The sequence below is a fragment of the Trachypithecus francoisi genome, unplaced genomic scaffold, assembly GCF_009764315.1.
Source record: "Trachypithecus francoisi isolate TF-2019V2 unplaced genomic scaffold, Tfra_2.0 Lachesis_group11, whole genome shotgun sequence".
Taxonomy (NCBI): Eukaryota; Metazoa; Chordata; class Mammalia; order Primates; family Cercopithecidae; genus Trachypithecus; species Trachypithecus francoisi.
This window is the reverse complement of record NW_022681456.1, coordinates 102,864,562-102,885,137: the sequence shown is the minus strand read 5'-3', so window position 1 is coordinate 102,885,137 and position 20,576 is coordinate 102,864,562. Positions and strand designations below refer to the sequence as shown.

Sequence of the window (20,576 nt, the reverse complement as noted above, 5' to 3'; positions counted from 1 at the left end):
AAATCTGCTTTACTGGGCTAGAAAAGCTAAGACAAATGGAAACAAAGGGGTAGAACTGAATTTTTTGTTCCACTGTGTCTTTTCATGTGATTTTGGGCACATTTATTAACCACAGTGTCTGTCTTCATTTGTAAGGCAGATATGTAAAGTTCATGGAGGAAAAATAGATGAATGGTTCTGTAAAACGACTGAGATTCATCATTTTTACAAATGTACCTCAGTCAAGTAGGCTGTCTTTTTGAATAATAAACTTATGATTTGTTTGCAATTTTGAGGGAATATTATAAGACATGCTCACAATTTAATATCCTTACAAAACTTGAAGTAATATTTTGATGAAAAAAAGGACTTGTGCCAGAAAAAAAAATGAAAATATCTCTTCGTAGCATTAGCTTATTCATTTGGCAGATACCTTTCAGTTTTGCTCATATTATTTTTAGTTAAAAATGAGAAAACAGAAGAAGTAATAGAAATAAATTTTTTAAAAGATAGAAAAAATAGATGTTTAAATAACAATTTGTGATATTTTTCCAAGAAAGGCAAAATTGTTGTTGATTTCAGATGATACTTTATGATTATTTTGTATATACTACTGTCCTCAATAAGCTAACTAAGTGTATAATTACAGGTATAATGAACATGAAAGTTTTAATAATTTCTGGATGAAGGGACAAATAACCAGGCTTGCCTAAATCATGATTCATTTATTTAGTTATTCAGTGTATTTGTTATATATCTTCTATATGTCAGGCACTGTTGTAGGTGCATTGGATATATCAGTGAGTTAAACACAGATTCCTATTCTCCTAGGTCATAAATTCTAGTTGATAGATTATATTTGTTATACATTTTTCTTCCTGCTTGCACCATATCTTTATATTGTTCTCCATTTGTAAAGTATGACTTAATGGTTTGTTAGATAAGATTATTTTGTGACTTTCAATATAATCTAATTATTGTGGCTTACAATTATCTATGTAGGATTCCTTTATGGTCACATAATCAGTACAAAGATGATATTAATATTTTGAAGACCTTGTTCCTTAGACACATCTGCTTTGTAAATCTGGACAATCATTTAATTTGATGAGGCTGGAATCAGATCTGTAACAATGGGGCTATATCAAGGGAGGAGGAATCTGTGGATTTGTTGTGACAATGGACTGTAGTCTGGGTTGCAGTAGTCTACTCTGGCTATACTTATATCATTCAAATTCCAGCATGCAATCAGTTCCACTAAAGAAATACACATCTAATTCTCATGTGTATTAACAGTAGGGGTGGTGTGGCATGGTTTTTGACTTAATACCTTTGTTTTTTATGTGTTTATAACATACTTTTCCTTCCCAGAATTTATAGTCCTTCACACTGTTTACTCACAATTGAGCTCATGGGGTAAAAAGAATGAATATTTCTTGTCTTAGATAATAACTTTAAAAATTGAGATCTGTAGTCGGTACCAAATGAACTTGGTAACAATTTTGGTGACTTGTCTTGGTAGTTATAATTTGAAACTTAGTGAACTTTTTAATAAATACTGGTACTGTTGATAGTATATATTTATGTAATATGAGTTTTCACACAGGGATCATCACTTACCAAGTAACTATTACATGGCTGGTTATGTACAAGGCAGTCTGTAAAAAGCTGTTCATGAAGTTATAGTTCCTATATTAAGAGATCTACAAATTTTTAACACTTTAAAATGTATTCTTTTTTCTTTATTTTTGAGATGGAGTCTTGCTCTTGTCACCCAGGGTGGAGGTCAACAGCATGATCTCAGCTCACTGTAACCTCCGCCTCCTGGGTTCAAGCGATTCTCCTGCCTCAGCCTCCTGAGTAGCTGGGATTACAGGTGCACACCATGATGCCCCGCTGATTTTTGTATTGTTAGTGGAGACAGGGTTTCATCATGTTTGTCAGGCTGGTCTCAAATTGCTGACAGTGTGATCTGCCCGCCTCGGCCTCCCAAAGTACTGGCATTACAGGTGTGAGCCACTCTGCCCAGCCTAAAAATTATTCTTAAAGTGTGATAGTTTTCCTTAAGCTTAGCGAATTAAATCCTCTTGGATAATACTATAAATCTCTGATACAACTGTGGCTAAGATGTAAATATGTTCAAAATCAACAAAACATTTTCTGCCCTTGATAGCATTCTTTTCAATATAGAATATGTTGGTATGTATCTTGGCATTTCTATCTGTATATACTGTGGGAGTCTTAATGCTTTATGGGTGTTTAAATAGTTGAAAATAGAAATGAAATTATTCTTTCATATATCTTTTTTAAATGTGTATAAACTCAAGGAAGTCCTCTTTTTAAGCTCAAGGAAGGCCTCTTTGTCTTGGGTATCTGTAGAGATAGTTAACAGAAAAAGACAATAAGTCAGCAAATGTTAAGATTGTATTATGAGATACGAGAAACGTAAAGGAGTCTTTGTGTATTATGATACATTAAACTGGAAGATAAATATTCAGTATATAATAATAGAGCAAGTTATAAAGGCATGTGGCTAGTATCAGTGTGTATTTGTGTATCCACAATGCTTAATCTAGTAGTAGGGGCAGCTTTGGAAATTACCTTGTTTGCTTGGATTATGGCGCTAGTCATCACAGTGTTGAGCAGTAGGACCAATGCTTAAACTCCTTGTTGTCATACAAGTTCTTTTAATACCTGACACCTGCCTTCTTGCCTAATCATTTAGCTCCACTCTTAACTCCAGCTTCGGTACTCTAGCTATTCTTAGTTTTGTTTTTAATTTTTTATTTCCATAGGTTTTGGGGGAAACAAGTGATATTTGGTTATAAGAGTAAGTTCTTTAGTGGTGATTTGTGAGATTTTGGTGCATCCGTCACCTGAGCAGTATGCACTGAACCCAACTTGTAGACTTTTATCCCTTACCCCCTTCCTACCCTTTCCCCCAAGTCCCCAAAGTCCATTGTGTCATTGTTATGCCTTTGCAACCTCATAGCTTAGCTTCCACTTATAAGTGAGAACATATGATGTTTGGTTTTCCATTTCTGGGTTTCTTCACTTAGAACAATAGTCTTCAGTCCCATCGGGTTGCTGTGAATGCCATTAATTCATTCCTTTTTATGGCTGAGTACTATTCCATCATATATTTATACCACAGTTTCTTTATCCACTCGCTGATTGATGGCCATTTGGACTGGTTCCACATTTTTGCAATAGCGAATTGTTTTGCTATAAACATGTGTGTTCAAGTATCTTTTTCGTATAATGACTTCTTTTCCTCTGGGTGCATACCCGGTAGTGGTATTGCTGGATCAAATGATATTTCTACTTTTAGTTTTTTAAGGAATCTCCACACTGTTTTCCGTAGTGGTTGTACTAGTTTACATTCCCACCAGCAGTGTAAAAGTGTTCACTTTTCACCACATCCCTTCCAACATCTATTTTTTTTTTTGATTTTTTGATTATGGCCATTCTCGCAGGAGTAAGGTGGTATCGCATTGTGGTTTTGATTTGCATTTCCCTGATCATTAGTGATGTTGAGCATTTTTTTCATGTGTTTCATTTGTATACCTTCTTTTGAGAATTGTCTATTCATGTCCTTAACCCACTTTTTGATGAGATTGTTTATTTTTTTCTTGCTAATGTAAGTCCTAGCCAGAGCAATCAGACAATAGAAAGAAATAAAGGGCATCCAAATCGGTAAAGAGGAAGTCAAACTGTTGCTCTTTGCTGGTGTTATGATTGTATACCTAGTAAACCCTAAAGGCTTCTCCAAAAAGCTCCTAGAACTGATAGATTAATTCATCAAAGTTTCAGGATTCAAAGTTAATGTACACAAATCAGTAGCTCTGCGGTACACCAACAGCAACCAAACTGAGAATCAAATCAAGAACTCAGCCCCTTTTACAATAGCTGCAAAAACAAAATACTTAGGAATATACCTAACCAAGGTGTCTAAAGACGTTTATAAGGAAAACTACAAAACACTGCTGAAAGAAATCGTAGATAACACAAAGAAATGGAAATACATCCCATGCTCATGGAAGGGTAGAATCAATATTGTGAAAATGACCATACTGCCAAAAGCAGTCTACAAATTCAACCCAATTTCCATCAAAATACTACCTTTGGAGAAAGCAAACAAAAACATAAAATGGAGAAAGGACACCCTATTCAGCAAATGGTGCTGGCATAATTGGCAAGGCACATCTAGGAGATTGAAACTGAATCCTCATCTCGCACCTTATACAAAAATCAACTGAAGATGGATCAAGGACTTAAATCTAAGACCTGAAACTATAAAAATTCTAGAAGATAACATTGAAAAAACCCTTCTAGGCACTGGCTTAGGCAAGGATTTCATGACTAAGAACCCAAAAGCAAATGCAGTAAAAACAAAGATAAATAGGCAGAACTTAATTAAACTAAGGAGCTTTTGCATGACAAAAGGAACAGTCAGCAGAGTAAACAGACAACCCGCAGAATGGGAGAAAATCTTCACCATGTGATTCAAAGGGCTAATATCCAGAATATACAAGGAACAGCTATTCTTATCTTTGAATGTTCTTTGTGTATAGTGGTGAGTCTAACAGGTCACCAGGGTTGGGGCAACTTTCTTTCTCTGATAGGCATCCAGCATATACCTACAGTGTGTGATTATCAGGGGAATGATTGTCTTCAACTTCAGACTGAGCACAACGTGGAAGACTTTTGAAAAAATCATTATATACCTACCTTTGTGGGTAGATCAATGGATTTAGATGACTGAATGGGGCTAAGATGAGACATTTGAAGTATGTAAGAGGCCAGTTACTCTTGCATAAATTTCCTTTATGCTCCCTTATCACATCTTTGGCTCTTATTTTACTCATTATCCTCCTTGACATTTCAAGGAGAATGAGTATATGGCACACAAATCAATCCCTAGAGGAAGACTACCTATTCAAATTGTGTTTCTTAATTATGGAGTGAGAATATTATTTTGTTTTATTAACTCACCTGTCCTCCAAAGGATATAATATACTACAAATTGCAGTTGAATATTGAGTATTTAACTGTTGAATATTTCAATTGTGGGATTATTTGGAACCATGGCAAATAGGGAAGTGAATCCCTATTTGCTTTCTGTTAAGCAAAATGATTCTATAATATCCCAAGTCCCCAAATAGAATGACATTTTTTTCTCTTTACAAAAGATGCTGTGATTATTCTAAGGAAATTTTTTATAATTATATTATTTTTTAACTTTTCTGAAATCCCAACAAATAGTATGTTTCCACACAGGTAAACTAGATTTATATCATCTAGTCACAGTTTAAAAGGATTAAACTTTTGTGCCTTACATAAATTAATCACTGTGGAATCTTTGGAAGGCACTGTAAATCAAGGGCTAAAGCAATTCTAGTAAGCATTTTCCTTATATTTTGATAAAACTCAGAGTTTCATTTTCCTTTATTAATTTGCTACTAATTTTGCAGCTTCATAGTGACGAATACTGAATTGTAGGAGTAGTAGCATCATCAGAGTCTTACTTTTGCGCAAGAAAGTTAGTTATTTGAAAATTCGAGACTGACTTAGAAGTTTTACAAATATTTTTGTCTCAGCTTTTAAAAATACATGCCTATTTATCCAGCATCTTATTGCATAGTGTTTTCAACCAAGTAAATCTATTTTCATAACAGAGATTAAGAGATTTGGCTGATTTTTTTTTTCTTGGTGAATGTGCCAACGGTCTGTTTTCTATAAGATGTGTCTGTTTCAACTTATTATTTTGGTTATGAGTAGTTTATTATTTAAGCAGACACTTAAAAATAGAATATTTGCTATAATTCTTATAGAATGATTTAGAGTTTATAAATAGCATGGAAGATATTACTGAGAACTTGTTGATATAACATACAAAACTAAACAGTGGGAAAGAAAAAAGATGATAATATTCTAAGCATCTCTAATAAGGAAGTGAGTGGGTGGAACATCATCAAATGCTGATTTGGTTTTCCTTGAAACAGTGGTAATATCTTTATATTTATCTGACTTAAGTTGCAGCATTTACAGTATCCAATTAAGTGTGCCCAGTCTCCCAAATTTTATTACTTTTTATGCATACTGCCTTGAGACTCTGACTTACGTACTTTGACTTATACCTTTTCACATTAGGAGCGTGAACTTTCTGGAGGGGGGCAGTTCTTTTATGTTTGAAGTTGCTCAAAGTTTCCATCTGCTTTTACTTGACTTGTGGTCTTGAAGATCATGCTTGGCCCATGGGATATTACAGTGTGCCGAGAGGATGTGGAGTTTTGTCAGCCAGTGAAATATGTCTGGCTTTTTTTTCCTTTTCTCTCTCTTTTTTTTTTTTTCTCTTTTTTTTCAGCAGCTTTCATACACTCTTCATCCTGTGTGGTCTTCACTGAACCAAATTTATATTTAACAGAACTACTCACCCTCTCTATCATCTTCTATGACTTGGCCTTTTTAAGGAGAAGATGTGTGGAAGGAACATCTGAGCCAAAAAACTGTTATCTTGGCAATAGGAAAATATAAAAGCAAAAGCTGAAAGTAATGTTATATATAAGTGTGCTTCAGTATTAACAAATACATATTTTGTAATTTAGGAGAATATCATATTACAGTATGTACAACTGTCAAAAATATTCTCATGCCAACAGTAGATTCCAAGTTTTGTCTGTGATCCAAATGATTTTTTTGCTTGTTTTTAGGCACTACTGCAGTCTTCAGTTAAGCAACAAGTAGAAGCTATTGAAAAACAGTACATTTCTGCAATTGAGAAACAGGCACACAAGTGTGAGGAGTTGCTAAATGCTCAGGTAATAAAAGTGCACATCCATTATATATTTATACTTTTCTCCTGACTCTCTCCCCTGAGAGCTCTATAACTGTTTATTCAGTTCCATTCCATTTACTTTCCTTGGTATATTTTGGAGAAAAAATATGCTTATGTAAACTCAAAGATTGAGATTTTATGACAGACTCAAAATAGAACGAAAGACCCGAAATATGTGGTTCTCCCCCACATTATGATTATTCTTGTGTTAATTTATGGTTATAATATATTCTCCAAATAACAGAAGCAAAGAGATATCCATGAATGCATTATAGCAAGTAAATGATTTTTAGTGAGATAAGATTTGTAAATAATATTTGAATTTTTAAATCACTTATGTATGTTTATGTTACCTTTCATTTTATACAGGAATTGGCTTCTATTTGAGCTTTTCTGTTCAAATTTTTTTCTTTTCTTGATTTAATATCTTGAACAGCTCAAATTATTAGCTGCTTTTCATTAAACAAAGCAGCTGAAGAAGATTTATAGATGGGTCATAGCATAAATAATGTATGTAAGAATTCCTAGTAATATTCTCAAAGATATAAAATTTGCTATGTGAAAATTAAATTGACTTCATATAGAGCATCTGTGTTATATCATTGGAAGAAAATTTACTAAGAATTAAGAAATAAAATTAGGAGTAGAATTTAAATGGAGATTATAAATGAACCACCCTATTCTCAAGATTGGGGTCAGTTCTATTAAATATTTTCCAATGTCATTTTAATAAGTGGCTTGGAAGAGGAAATACACAGAGAAATACACAAATATAATTATACTGTTTTAGGTAGTGAAGTACCAGGCTGTCAAGAGATATGAAATATAAAACTTTATGAATGGATAGAAACAGCATGAGGCATATATTAGCCAGGATAGACTTGGTTATGCCCTAAACTCTCTGGCTTCAAATAGCAAAAGTTTATATTTTACTCATGCTACATACTCATTGAGGTCTGTCTTGGGGCCCTGTCTTATGTTGTCCTCACCCTCGGAACTCAGCTGATAGTGTAATTCCAACGTGGAACATTACCTGATATAATTTCGATGTGAAATAGAGCCGTGTTAGATTTGTATCTGTAATTAAATACTCTGGCCTGGAAATGACACATTCGATTTCAATTTATATCCACATGGTTCCACCCAGTCATAATGGGGCCAGAGAGTGAGAGCCTACTATGAACTTAGAAGGGAGAGAACTGGAAATACTTAGTGAATAGCACAAATATACCACATTCTTTTCTTTTGTTCACCAAATATTCAGAGGCAAATTAACATATCTTGTCCTCTTGGGAGAAAATCTGAAAGTTCCATTCAGCTGGAGCCTCAAGCTCAAAAGTCCAGGGACTCTGGGTAATAGGAGGGGAATAGTGTGCTGCAGTCTCTACATTATCAGGTCCAGATATGGTACCTTTTGACCTGAAGAAGTAGAACTACAATCTAAATTGTTTTTTCCCAACATGCCTAGTATACAGTGGTGAGACAAAGGCAGGGTGTTTACTGTAAACATTCGCAATAGGAAAGGTGAAAAATCAGACGCACACAGCTATCACTAGTAAATAACAATTTTAAAATCTCACTGGATAGATTAAATAAGAGCCTTTGCTCACGAGTAGGGATTGCTCTTTTATTTACCATGATTATCTTTTCAGAGTTTTTTGACTGGGTTCCTAGTATGTTGCTCCTTGTGATCTTGTTGGTTTTTTAATTTTTAGTATCTTTGTTGACTATATTTCAAATGAATTTTGAAGATTATACCATTTCTGAACCTGCTTCCTGTCTACAAAATACTGGGACTTCCAGGTGTCGTTTTAGGTAGCAAATAGTTACAGTTAAGGGTACTGATTCCTTTGGTATCTTGTCTTTTATAGTAGTCAGCTCTGTTAAGGCCATATCCGTAGTTGTTTTAGAGAACTACTTGCTATTTCTTTTCTTTATGAAAAAAATTGTTTTTACTAGCCTGCCTTTGTAAAGTTAGAGAACCACTTTCTAGATTTAATATGTTTATATGCTTTGAACCTCATATTTGTCTATCTGTCCTTCTATTTTATTGCAGAGATATATTCATTTTATCAGACCAGGGTAGAAGAAATCTTGTGGTCTCTTTTCCCTAAACCATATAGCCTAAAACAGCCAGAGCTTTATCTCTGCTTGGGGGCACTTTATTGAGTTTTTACACACATAGTGAGTGTGGCTAACACACTTAGTTTACTACTTGCTGCAAGGCCAGATGTAGCTGGTATTTGTTGCTGAAAGCCTCCTTAGTTGTTTTTAAGTGGTTGTGCATGCAAGTCTTCAAATTTCTGTACTTTTCTATTTCCTTTTGATTTGATGCTTGAGAATTTTCTTTTTTCTATGAATTCAGTGTTGAGCTTGTCTTTTTCTTATAATGCCTTGTCAAAAGTGGCCTATTATGGAGTTATTAAAATGATTCAGCCAAGTTACAGATTAAAAGGTTAATACATGAAAATCAGTGTGTTTCTACACACCAGAAATGACAGATTGGAGAGGGAGTTAAGAAAGCAATATCATTTACAATAGTATCTAAAAGAATAAAAGATAGGAGTAAGTTTAAGGTGATAAGAAACTTGTATTCTACAAACTACAAAACATGACTGAAAGAAATTTAAAATGACCCAAGGAAATGGAAAGATATCCCCTGTTTATTGACTGGAAATACTTGGTGAGGAATACCACAGGACATTTATAGGGTTATAAGCAGTTTGGTATGATAAAGTGCGCTTAAAAAGCAAAGATTAGTCTTTGTGGTGCCTCACGCCTATAATCCCAGCACTTTGGGAGGCCAAGGCGGGCAGATCACGAGGCCAGGAGATTGAACTATCCTCGCTAATAGGGTGAAAACCCGATCTCTACTAAAAATACAAAAAGTTAGCCGGGCGTGGTGGTGGGCGCCTGTAGTCTCAGCTACTCGGGAGGCTGAGGCAGGAGAATGGCGTGAACCCGGGAGGCGGAGCTTGCAATGACCCAAGATCGCGCTGCTCCACTCCACTCCAGCCTGGGCGACAGAGCAAGACTCTGTCTCAAAGAAAAAAAAAAAAAAAACGCAAAAGGGAGATTTGATTAGTATGTATTAATAAAATCATGTAGGATATAGAAATAGTGACTCCACATTTGTTTTTCAAATTATATTTCTTAAGATACCATTTGAAATGAAATTAGTACATTAAGTTTAACAACAACAGAAATGTTTTTGAGAAAGTGCAAATCTAATAGTTGTATGGTTCCTTAGGAATCATTTAGTTCAACCTTTTCTGTTTCTTGCTCTCTGTCTCTCCCTTTTTCAGAATAAGAATTTAAGTTAATTCTAAAGCAGAGTAATTAGAAGCATGCAGTCTAGAGTCAGACTGTATGAATTGATCCCTGGCTTTGTCACTTAGGGCAAGTCTCTTAATCTCTCTATGCGTCATTTTTGTCCTCCGTGGGTGAGATACACAAGTAATTACTACCTCATAGTACTGTTACATGTATTTTATAACATCAGATTTGCATAGTGCTTAGATTAGAACTTGGCATATTCTGTGGGTGTTTATTGGCTGCATTATCTTAGTAATTCTTAGCTAAGACCATTTGTATAGCTGATATCAGAACCAGGGCTGGGATTCAGGTTTTCTAATTTCTAGTCTTTAGAATAAAAGTTTGTTACTGGTATTTCATATGTTGTCTTGTCAAAGAACCTTTACTTTTTACAAAATTTACTTTGGTGTCACTGTTGTATATGAATACTAGACAAACCTTTTCTTCCTCTGTACTGTTTCAACTCACACTTTTGACACCAGATGTGTAGGAGTTTTCTGAATCAACAACCAGTTCTCCAACTTCCTGGACACCAAATTGGTATTCTACAATTCAATTCCATTCTGACACTAACTCACCAAAGTTAACGTTCAACTTCACAAGTTTAACAACTCCGTTCCAGACTGACCTCACTTCAGATGCCAGTTGCAAGTATTGGGTCCCCAGGGTACCCACACTTTCCTCTGACTTGACTACAGAGTTATGAATTTCTATAACTGGTCTCCCCTTCCAGTTTGATAATTTGCTAGAATGGCTCACAGAACTCAGGGAAACATTTTACTTATGTTTCTTGGTTTATCATAAAGGATACAACTCAGGAATGGACAGATGGAAGAAATACACAGGACAAGTTATGGGGAGGGAAGGAGCCATGCTCTCTCTGATGATGACACCGGCCACTCTCCCAGCACTTCTATGTATTCAGCAATGCAGAAGCTTTCTGAACCCCTTCATTTAGGAGTTTCATTACATAGGTGTAACTTATTAAGCCATTGGATGCTGGAGGGATGAGGCTGAAAGTTTCAACCCTTTATTCATGTCTCAGTTTTTCTGATGATAGCCCCCATGCTGATCTCAAAGCTACTACAGACACTCTTACCACCCTGAAAATTCCAAGGCTTTAAGATCTCTGTGCCAGAACCAGGGGCAAAGACCAATATATTTCTTAGTGTATCACAGTCCCTCTCTCCTCCTTATTTAATGAGGGACTTTTGTATGACATGGCACTTGGCTTGGTTATAGGAATGTAACAGAGAGGGAGTGAGATATAGTTCTTCTAGTAAGCAGTAGAACAGATGATATAATTTTAAAATCATACAAGTTAGGATAGAATGAATAGTAATACAAAACTACATTTAAGGGCATATAGTTCTGTAGTATTAGGTGAAGGAAGACTTATAGGACTAATGATGACTTCTGTCAAAGTTCAGGGATCTAAGTGAGGTCAGAACTGAGAGATTAGCATGAAAGAGGCAGATGGAATCGCATATTAAAATCTTTCATTTGAGAAAATATAAGTGTTAAGGGTAAGGCCATATGAGAGCGCTAAATTTTTCATGACTGTATTTCATAGGAAGGATCGTAAAGGACCTTATCTGCCACATTGTCTGAAAGAACATTGGGTGCCATTAAAAGGCATTATCTAGAAAGTGACATTTGTTCAGATTTCCATTTTAGAAATACTACTGTGGCTAAAGTGTAAAAATTGAATTGATGGGAGGGAATATTAGTAGCATGTAGTTAAACAGCTGTTTTAATTACGCACTTGAGAATGTTGGTAGCCCAAACTAAAGTATGTGGGTAAGAATAGAGAGATTTTGATGGTTTTGAGTGATATTAAGGGAAGAGAAACCAGAGACTTTGTGGGAATACAAGAGCAGCAGTAGATGCTCATTGATAAAGGAGAGAGTGTGTGTGTGTGCATGTGTGTGTTTGTGATACAGATATTTTATATATATAGTATTATATAAGTATGTTTTTATGCAAGAGAATATGTTTTTCTGTATGGGGTCCAAATTTTTGCTTTTGGTAATTCACTGAAATAGGCAACTTAAGACACAAAGCATGGTTTGGCTTGAAAATTTTTAGTTTTGGATATCATGAGTTTATACTGCCTCTGCAAGATCAGAGCTGTCAGATAGTTGAATCTAGGGTGGGGAACTTATGAGAAAGCTGGTAGTAGATGAATTTGAAAGTCATGTAAGTATATAATCCTACGTATATAGATGGTCATTGAAAGTATAACTATGAATGACATCAGAGAATATATAGAATGAGAAAATAATTCAGCTTTGAGAGACCTTAACATTTAAGGGATAGGCTAAGACAGCTCATGAAGGAAACTCTCTGGAAAGAAAGGTAGTAGGAAACCCAGAAATGCAGAGCGTTTTGCAAAGAGGGGAGTTGCTAACTATTTCAGAGTTTGCAGAATAAACAAGATAAGGATGCAAAAATGACCATTTCATGTGGCAACAAAAAGTATCACTAACAAGAGTAGTTTCAACAGAGTGGTGGAAGAACTTACAGGATGAGTAGTAAATGAAAGGTGAAAGTAAAGAAACAGATGACAAGTCTTTGAGGAGCTTAGATGGTAAAAGTAAGAGACAACACTGTAGGTAGAGGGACCTGTGAAGTGGAAACATTTTTATTTGTTGGTTTCCCTTGTATTTCGGCCTAGAAGTAGAGCTCATTTAAATGTATGGGTGAGAGCCCCAGTCTAAAAAGATTTAAAAAGAAAAAAATTAATGGAGTGGAGTCCTAAGAAGAAGGAAGCAATGGATGGAGATTAACCTGTCTTAGGTAAGCAAATATTTTGAGGGGCCTACGTGTGCATGCAGTGGGGTATACATGTGTATAGATGTAAATATAATTTTAAATATTATTTGTATCTTTGATAATAGCATTTATGAATTTTACTTGAGTTACTTTCCATCACTACTTATAAAATCCAAATTCCTATAAGGATAAGTACAATATGCTATTTATCATTCCTTAAGTGCTAATAACAAATATATATATATAATGCTGCCGATACACATAAGATGGAGATGCTATCTGTATTATTATGTTGCCCTTAACCTTTTATTAAAAAAGAAAACCAAGGCTGTCTTTTGCCTATAATGCCTTGTCAAAACTAACCAATACCAACCCACATACATTTTAAACATATTCTTGTTTATTCCCTTAGAGTTGCAAGTACTTTTTTTGAATTGAGTGCTAGAATATAAATTCCGTGTGAGCTGGGTTGTGTATTTATTCTGTATTTCCCAAATCTGTCAACTTTTTGGAGTGTGCTCTACATAAAATTAAATGTACTCATTCTAGAGAAATATATACACTCATATATCTGATTTGTTTTATGCGACCACCGGATCAGGTACCAGAGATGAGGCAAGTAGGCGAAATACAAAAGTTTTATTAGCCAGCCAATGTGAAGGGGAAAGGGCGAGGTTCACTGGCCTCCTGCGGTGGAGGCCGAGGAAGTCGCTCCGGCGTTCTGTGGCGAGGTTCCTAGGTCCGCATATGAGGAGGGGCCGAAGAAGTTCGCGCCGTGCGTCTGCCGGGAGCGGCTTTTGTGTTCTGGGCTCAGAAGCGGGAGGGCAGTAGGTGGGACAAGGGCGTGCCATGGGCGTCTCCATAGGCGTGGCCGGGTAAGTTTCGGTTTCCTCGATCAGACGTCATGTTGCGCTTGCGCAGTTGGTCTGTGCTTTTCCCGGGCGCAGGAAAGTTGGTGATGAAGAACCTGGAAATGCGCCATCTTAGTCGCCTTTGTTCTCTCCCGCCCCGCCCTGTCCAGACAATATCTATCATCAACAATCAAGTTATAGAATATTTTGGTCTCTTATCCTTTACAGTTATCTCCCTTCTATAAACTCTGAATCCAGACAACCCACTAATCTATAGTCTCTCTATTGATTTGTTTCATTTTTTCTATTATTGCATATAGAATGAATTATATGGTATCTATTCTTGTGTGTCTAGGTGCTTGTATGTCTAGATTTTTTTTTTTGAGATTCATCCATATAGTCACATGTATTAATAATTTATACCCTTCGATTATTAAGTAGTATTCTATTGTATGGAAACATAGCATTTTGTTTATTCATTCACTTATTAAATATTTAGATTGCTTAAGTTTGGGGCTGCTTTAAATGTTCATGTATAAACTGTGGGGATATATATGTTTTTATTTTTGTTTGTAAATAGGTAAGGGATTGCTGTATCATATGGTAAGTACATGTTTAACTTTATAACCAACTGCCAAACTTTTTTTTCCAAAGTTTTATTATATTTAACATTTTCACTATCAATATATGAGAATTCTCTCTGATCTGCTCTCCCAGCACTTGGTATTGTCCATGTTTTTCACTTTAGCCAGTTTGGGGGATGGTGTGTGATATTTCATCTCATTGCACTTACTTGACTGTTGAAGGTTGACATCTTTTCATGTGCTTTTTATTTGTACATTTTCTTTGTAAAGTGTATATTCAAATCTTTTTGCTCATTTTCTTATGTTGTCTACCTTCGTAAATATTTATTCATAAGAGTTTTTCATAAATTCCAGTGCAAATCCTTTGACAGATATGTGCATTACAAATATTTTTTCATACCAGTGTCTGTCTTTTCACTTTTTGGATGGTGAAAAGCTTTTTAATTTTTATTTCAAATTTATCTTTGTATTAGTCTGCTCTCACACTCCAAATACCCAAGACTGGGTAATTTATAAAGAAAAGAGATTTAAGTGACTCACAGTTCTGCATGGCTGTGGAGGTTGATTAGTCTGTTTTCACCCTACTAATAAAGACGTATCTGAGTCTGGGTAATTTATAAATAAAGAGGTTTAGCTGACTCACATTTCAGCAAACTTAACAATCATGGCAGAAGGGGAAGCAGACATGTCCTTCTTCACATGACAGCAGCAAGGAGAAGTACCGAGCAAAAGGGGGAAAAGCCCCTTTAAAACCATCAGATTTTGTGAGAACTCACCTATCATGAGAACAGCATGAGGGTAACTGCCACCATGATTTCCTCCCACTGGGTTCCTCCTGCAACACATAGGGATTATGGGAACCATAATTCAAGATGAGATTTGGGTGGAGACACAGCCAAACCATATCATTTCACCCTGACCACTCCCATATCTCATGACTTCACATTTCAAAACCCAATCATGCCCTTCTAACAGTCCTGCAAAGTCATAACTCATTCCAGCATTAACTCAAGAGTCCAAGTCCAAAGCCTCATTTGAGACAAGGCAGATCCCTTCCACCTATGAGCCTGTGAAATCAAAAGCAAGTTAGTTACTTCCTAGATACAATGGGGTTATAGACATTGGATAGATGCACTTATTCCAAATGGGAGAAATTGCCAAAAATAAAGGGGCTACAGGCTCCATGCAAGCCCGAAATCCAATAGGGCAGTCATTAAACCTTAAAATTCCAAAATGATCTTTAACTCCATGTCTCACATCCAGCTCACACCGATGCAAGAGATGGGCTCCAAAGGCCTTGGGAAGCTCTACTCCTGTGGCTCTGCAGGGTACAGGCCCCTTCCTGGCTGCTTTCATGGACAGGCATTGAATGTGGCTTTTCCAGGAGCACAGTGTAAACTGTTGGTGGATCTACCATTTTGGGGTCTGGAGGATGGTAGCCATCTTCTCACAGTCCCTCAGGCAGTACCTCAGAGGGGGCTCTGTGTGGGGGCTCTGACCCCAGAGTTTCCTTCCTCACTGCCCTAGCAGACGTTCTCTATGATGGGTTGAGCCCTGCAGCAAACTTCTCTGCCTGAACATCCAGGCATTTCCATATATCCTCTGAAATCTAGATGGAAGTTCCCAAATCTCAATTCTTGATTTCTGTGCACCTGCATGCTCGGCACCACATGCCAAGGCTTGGGGATTGCACCTTCTGAAGCAATAGCATGAGCTGTACTTTGGCCCCTTTTAGTCATGGCTGGAGCTGAAGCAGCTGGGATGCAGGGCACCATGTCCTGAGGTCTCTCCACACCCCCACCCCCACCCCAGGCCTGGCCCAGGAAACCATTTTTTCCTCCTAGGCCTCCAGGTCTGTGATGAGAGGAACTGCTGCAAAGACCTCTGACATGCCCTGGAGATATTTTCCCCATTGTCTTGGCAATTAACATTTGACTGCTTGTTACTAGTGCAAATTTCTGCTGCAAGCTTGAATTTCTCCTCAGAAAAGGGGTTTTTCTTTTCTGTCACATTGTCAGACTGCAAATTTTCCCAACTTTTATGCTCTACTTCCCTTTTAAATGTAAGTTTCAATTCCAAACCATATCTTTGTGAATATATAAAACTGAATGCTTTTAATAGCACCCAAGTCACAACTTGAATGCTTTGCTGCTTACAGATTTCTTCCACTAGATACCCTAAATCATCTCTCTCAAATTCAAAGTTCCACAAATCTTTTGGGCAGGGGCAAAATGCCGCCAGTCTCTTTGCATAGCAAGAGTGACCTTTGTTTCAGTTCCCAACAAGTTCATCTCCATGTGAGACTACCTTAGCCTGGACTTATTGTCCATATCACTATCAGCATTTTGGTCAAAGCCATTAAGTAACTCTCTCAGAAATTCCAAACTTTCCCACATTTTCCTGTTTCTTGAGTCCTCGAAGCCTTTAGGAAGCTCCAGACTCTCACATTTTCCTATCTTCCTCTGAGTCCTCCAAATGGTTCCAACCTCTGCCTGTTACTCAGTTCCAAAGTCACTTTCACATTTTTGGGTATCTTTACAGCAGCACCCACTCTCTGTGGTACCAATTTACAGTATTAGTTCGTTTCATGCTGCTAATACAGACATACCCAAGACTGGGTAATTTATAAAGGAAAGAGGTTTAATTGACTAACAGTTCAGCATGATTGTGGAGGCCTCAGGAAACTAACAATCATGATGGAAGGGGAAACAAACATGTCCTTCCTCACATGACAGCAAGAAGGAGAAGTGCCAAGAAAAAGTGGGAAAAGCCCCTTATAAAACCATCAGTTCTAATGAGAACTCACTGTCACAAGAACAGTATAAGGATAACTGCCCCCATGATTAAATTACCTCCCATCAGGTACCTCCCATGACATGAGGGGATTATAGGAACTGCAATTCAAGTCGGCCTCAGGAAACTTAAAATCGTGGCAGAGGAGCTGCTTCACAGGGTAGCAGGAAAGAGAGTAAGTGCTGAAAGAAGAGGGTAGCCTCTTACAAAACCATCAGATCTGGTGAGAACTCGCTCACTATCAGGAGAACAGCATGGGGGAAACTGCCCCCGTGATTCAGTTATCTCCACCTGGTCCTGCCTTTGACACATAGGGATTATTACAATTCAGGATGAGATTTGGTGAGGACACAGAGCCAAACTATATCAATCATGTTTTCTATTATAGATTGTGTTTTTAATGTTGTATTTAAGAAATCTTTGCCTAACTGTATGTCACAAAGACTTTCCTGTATGAAAAGTAAGTTTTATATGTTTTCCTAGTTTAAGTATGTGATTCTTAATCATGATTAATTTTTTGAGGTAATTTGGAGGTATGGTGTGATGAGATATTCAACATTCTTCTTTCTGCCAGTCTATTCCAATACCATTTATAGAAAAGACTATCCTTTTCTTTGTTGGATTACCCCATACTTTTGGACAAAGTCTTAAAACTGTATGAAATGCAGATTTCTGGACTCTGAATTTTGTTCCATTGATCTAGTATTTCTCAGCATTGGCATTATTGACATTAGGGGTTGAATTTTTTGTGTGTTGTGGGGGATTCCCCTGTGTGTTAAATGATACTTAACAGCATCCCTCATGTCTACCCCTAGATGCCGTGGCACACCCTCAGTTGTGATAACCAGAAATATCCCTAGATATTGCTGACACTTTGACAATATTGAGTTTTCTTATCTATGAACGTTGACTGTCTTCATTTTTAAATAGTTCTTTGATTTCTTTCATCAGAGTTTTGTAGTTTTCCTCATATAGATCTTGTACATATTTTGTTAGATTTAAAGCTAAATGTTTCAATTAGAGGGATACTAAATTAAATGTTAATATGTTTTTAATTTCAGCTTCCACTTGTTCACTGCTGATATATAAGAAAGTATTTGGCTTTTTTGTATATTATCCTTGTATTCTACAACTTTACTATAATCATTTTTCAGTTCTAGATTTTTTTTTTTTTTGTCTAGAATTTTCTACACAGACAATCATATCATTTGAAAAAAAATTTTTATTTCTTCTCAATCCATATAACTTTATTTCTTTTTTTTGTCTTACTGCATTAGCTAGGATTTCAGTGCAATGTTGAAAAGCAGTTGTGAGAAGGGGAATGCTTTTCTTATTCCTGATTTTATTGTAAAAGCTTCTAGTTTTTCACCATTAAATATGATCTTGGGTGTATATACTTTTTATTGTTATTCTTTATTCTTTATTGTTATTGTTAAGGAAGTTCTCTTCCTAGTTTGCCGAGAGTTTAATTATGAATGTGTGTTGGATTTTTGTAAAGTGCTTTGACCATTTTATTGATATGATTATGCTATTTTTTTTTAGCTTGTTGTATGTACGGTGGGTTCCATTAATTGATTTTTAAAAGTTGAACCAGATTTGCACACTTTGGCATAAATGCCACATTGTTGTCATATATGATTCTTTTGCTATGCTGCTGGATTCAATTTGTTAATATTAAGGATTTTGGGTGTCTTACACAATGTTTATGATTATTGATCTATAGTTTTCTTTTCCTGTGATGTATTTGTCTGGTTTTGATATTAGGGTAATGCTGGTTTTATGGAATGAGTCAGGAAGTATTCTCTCTGTTTCCATCTTCTGGAAGAGATTGTAGAGAATTGTTATAATTCTTTAACTAGATATTTTGTTAGAATTCACCAGTGAAGTTATCTGGGCCAGGTGCTTTCTGTTTGGAAGGTTGTTGTCTTAGCCTCTTTGGGGTGCTATAACAAAATACTGTAAACGGTGACTTGTAAACAATAGAAATTTTACTACTTACAGTTCTGGAGACTAAGAAGTCCAAGATCAAGGTACCTGCAGATTTGGTGTCTGTTGAGGGCCTGCTTTCTAGATGGCTGTCTTTTTACTCAAATTTCACATGGCAGAAGTGATAAGGGATGTCTCTGGGGTCTTTTCCCTTCTACCATGACCCCGTGTCTCTGAGATCTCTTTAATTAGGGTGCTAATCACCTAACTCTCATGACTTAATACCTCCCAAATACACCCCCCCCCCATACCATTAACTTGGTTTCTAGGATTTCAACATATGAATTTGGAGACACATTCAAACTATAGCAGTTATTAATTATTGATTTAATGTATTTAATAGATATAGGCCTACTCAGATTGTCTGTTTCTTCTTGTTTCGGCAAATTGTCTTTTAATGACTTGGTCCGTTTAATGGAAGTTGTCAAATTTGTAGGCATACAGTTGTTCATAGTATTCTTTTATTTTCCTTTTAATGTTCATGGGATCTGTAGTGATATCCCTTATTTCATTTCTGACATTAGCAATTTGTGTTCATTTCTTCTTTTTTCTTGGCTGGTCTGCTAGAAGCTTATCAGTTTTTATTGATCTTTTCAAAGAACCAACTTTTGGTTTTATTGATTTTTCTATTTCTTGTGTTTAATTTCATTGATTTCTGCCTCTTTTATTTTTATTATTTTTATGTTATTTTAGATTTAATTTAGTCTTGTGTACTTATTTCCAAAGGCGGAAGCTTAGATTGTTAATTTTAGATCTTTCTTCTCTTCGAATACATGAATTCAATGCTTCAGATTTTCCTCTAAGCACCTCTTTTGGTGTGTCTATAAATTTGGTAAGTTGTGTTTTAATAAAAATATTTTCAATGTCTTTTGAGCTTTTTTTCTTTTTTTTTTTTTTTTTTTTTTTTTTTTTTTTTTTTTTTTTGAGACGGAGTCTCGCTCTGCCGCCCAGGCTGGAGTGCAGTGGCCGGGTCTCAGCTCACTGCAAGCTCCGCCTCCTGGGTTTACGCCATTCTCCTGCCTCAGCCTCCCAAGCAGCTGGGACTACAGGCGCCCGCCATGTCGCCCGGCTAGTTTTTTGTATTTTTTAGTAGAGACGGGGTTTCACCATGTTAGCCAGGATGGTCTCGATCTCCTGACCTCGTGATCCGCCCGTCTCGGCCTCCCAAAGTGCTGGGATTACAGGCTTGAGCCACCGCGCCCGGCCTGAGCTTTTTTTCTTTGTTTAGTAATGTGTTATTTAACCTGTAAATATTGTTGGATTTTCTAGCTATTCTCCTATTATTGATTTTCTAGTTTAATTCCACTGTGGTCTGAAAGCAGACCACATTTTGTGATTTCTACTCTTTTAAATTTCTTGAGTTTTGTTTTATGGTCCTGAATGTGATCTCTGTTAGAAAACGTTACATGTGAGTTTGAGAAGAATGCATATTCTGCTATTGCTGGATGCAGTATA

At 36.3% G+C, this 20,576-nt stretch overlaps 1 protein-coding gene across 16 annotated transcripts in view; it reads left to right on the top strand.

Moving 5' to 3' along the window:
- CCDC91 (coiled-coil domain containing 91) overlaps positions 1 to 20,576 on the top strand; it is a 367,727-nt gene that overhangs the window by 197,575 nt on the left and 149,576 nt on the right. For 15 of the 16 annotated variants that reach the window (XM_033222559.1, XM_033222553.1, XM_033222545.1 and 12 more), the window contains one exon: positions 6,693 to 6,800. The exons of the other annotated variant lie outside the window; for it this stretch is intronic. In XM_033222559.1, the coding sequence (XP_033078450.1) occupies positions 6,693 to 6,800 (108 nt within the window). The remainder of the gene's footprint in view (positions 1 to 6,692; positions 6,801 to 20,576) is intronic. 16 annotated transcript variants of the gene reach the window in all.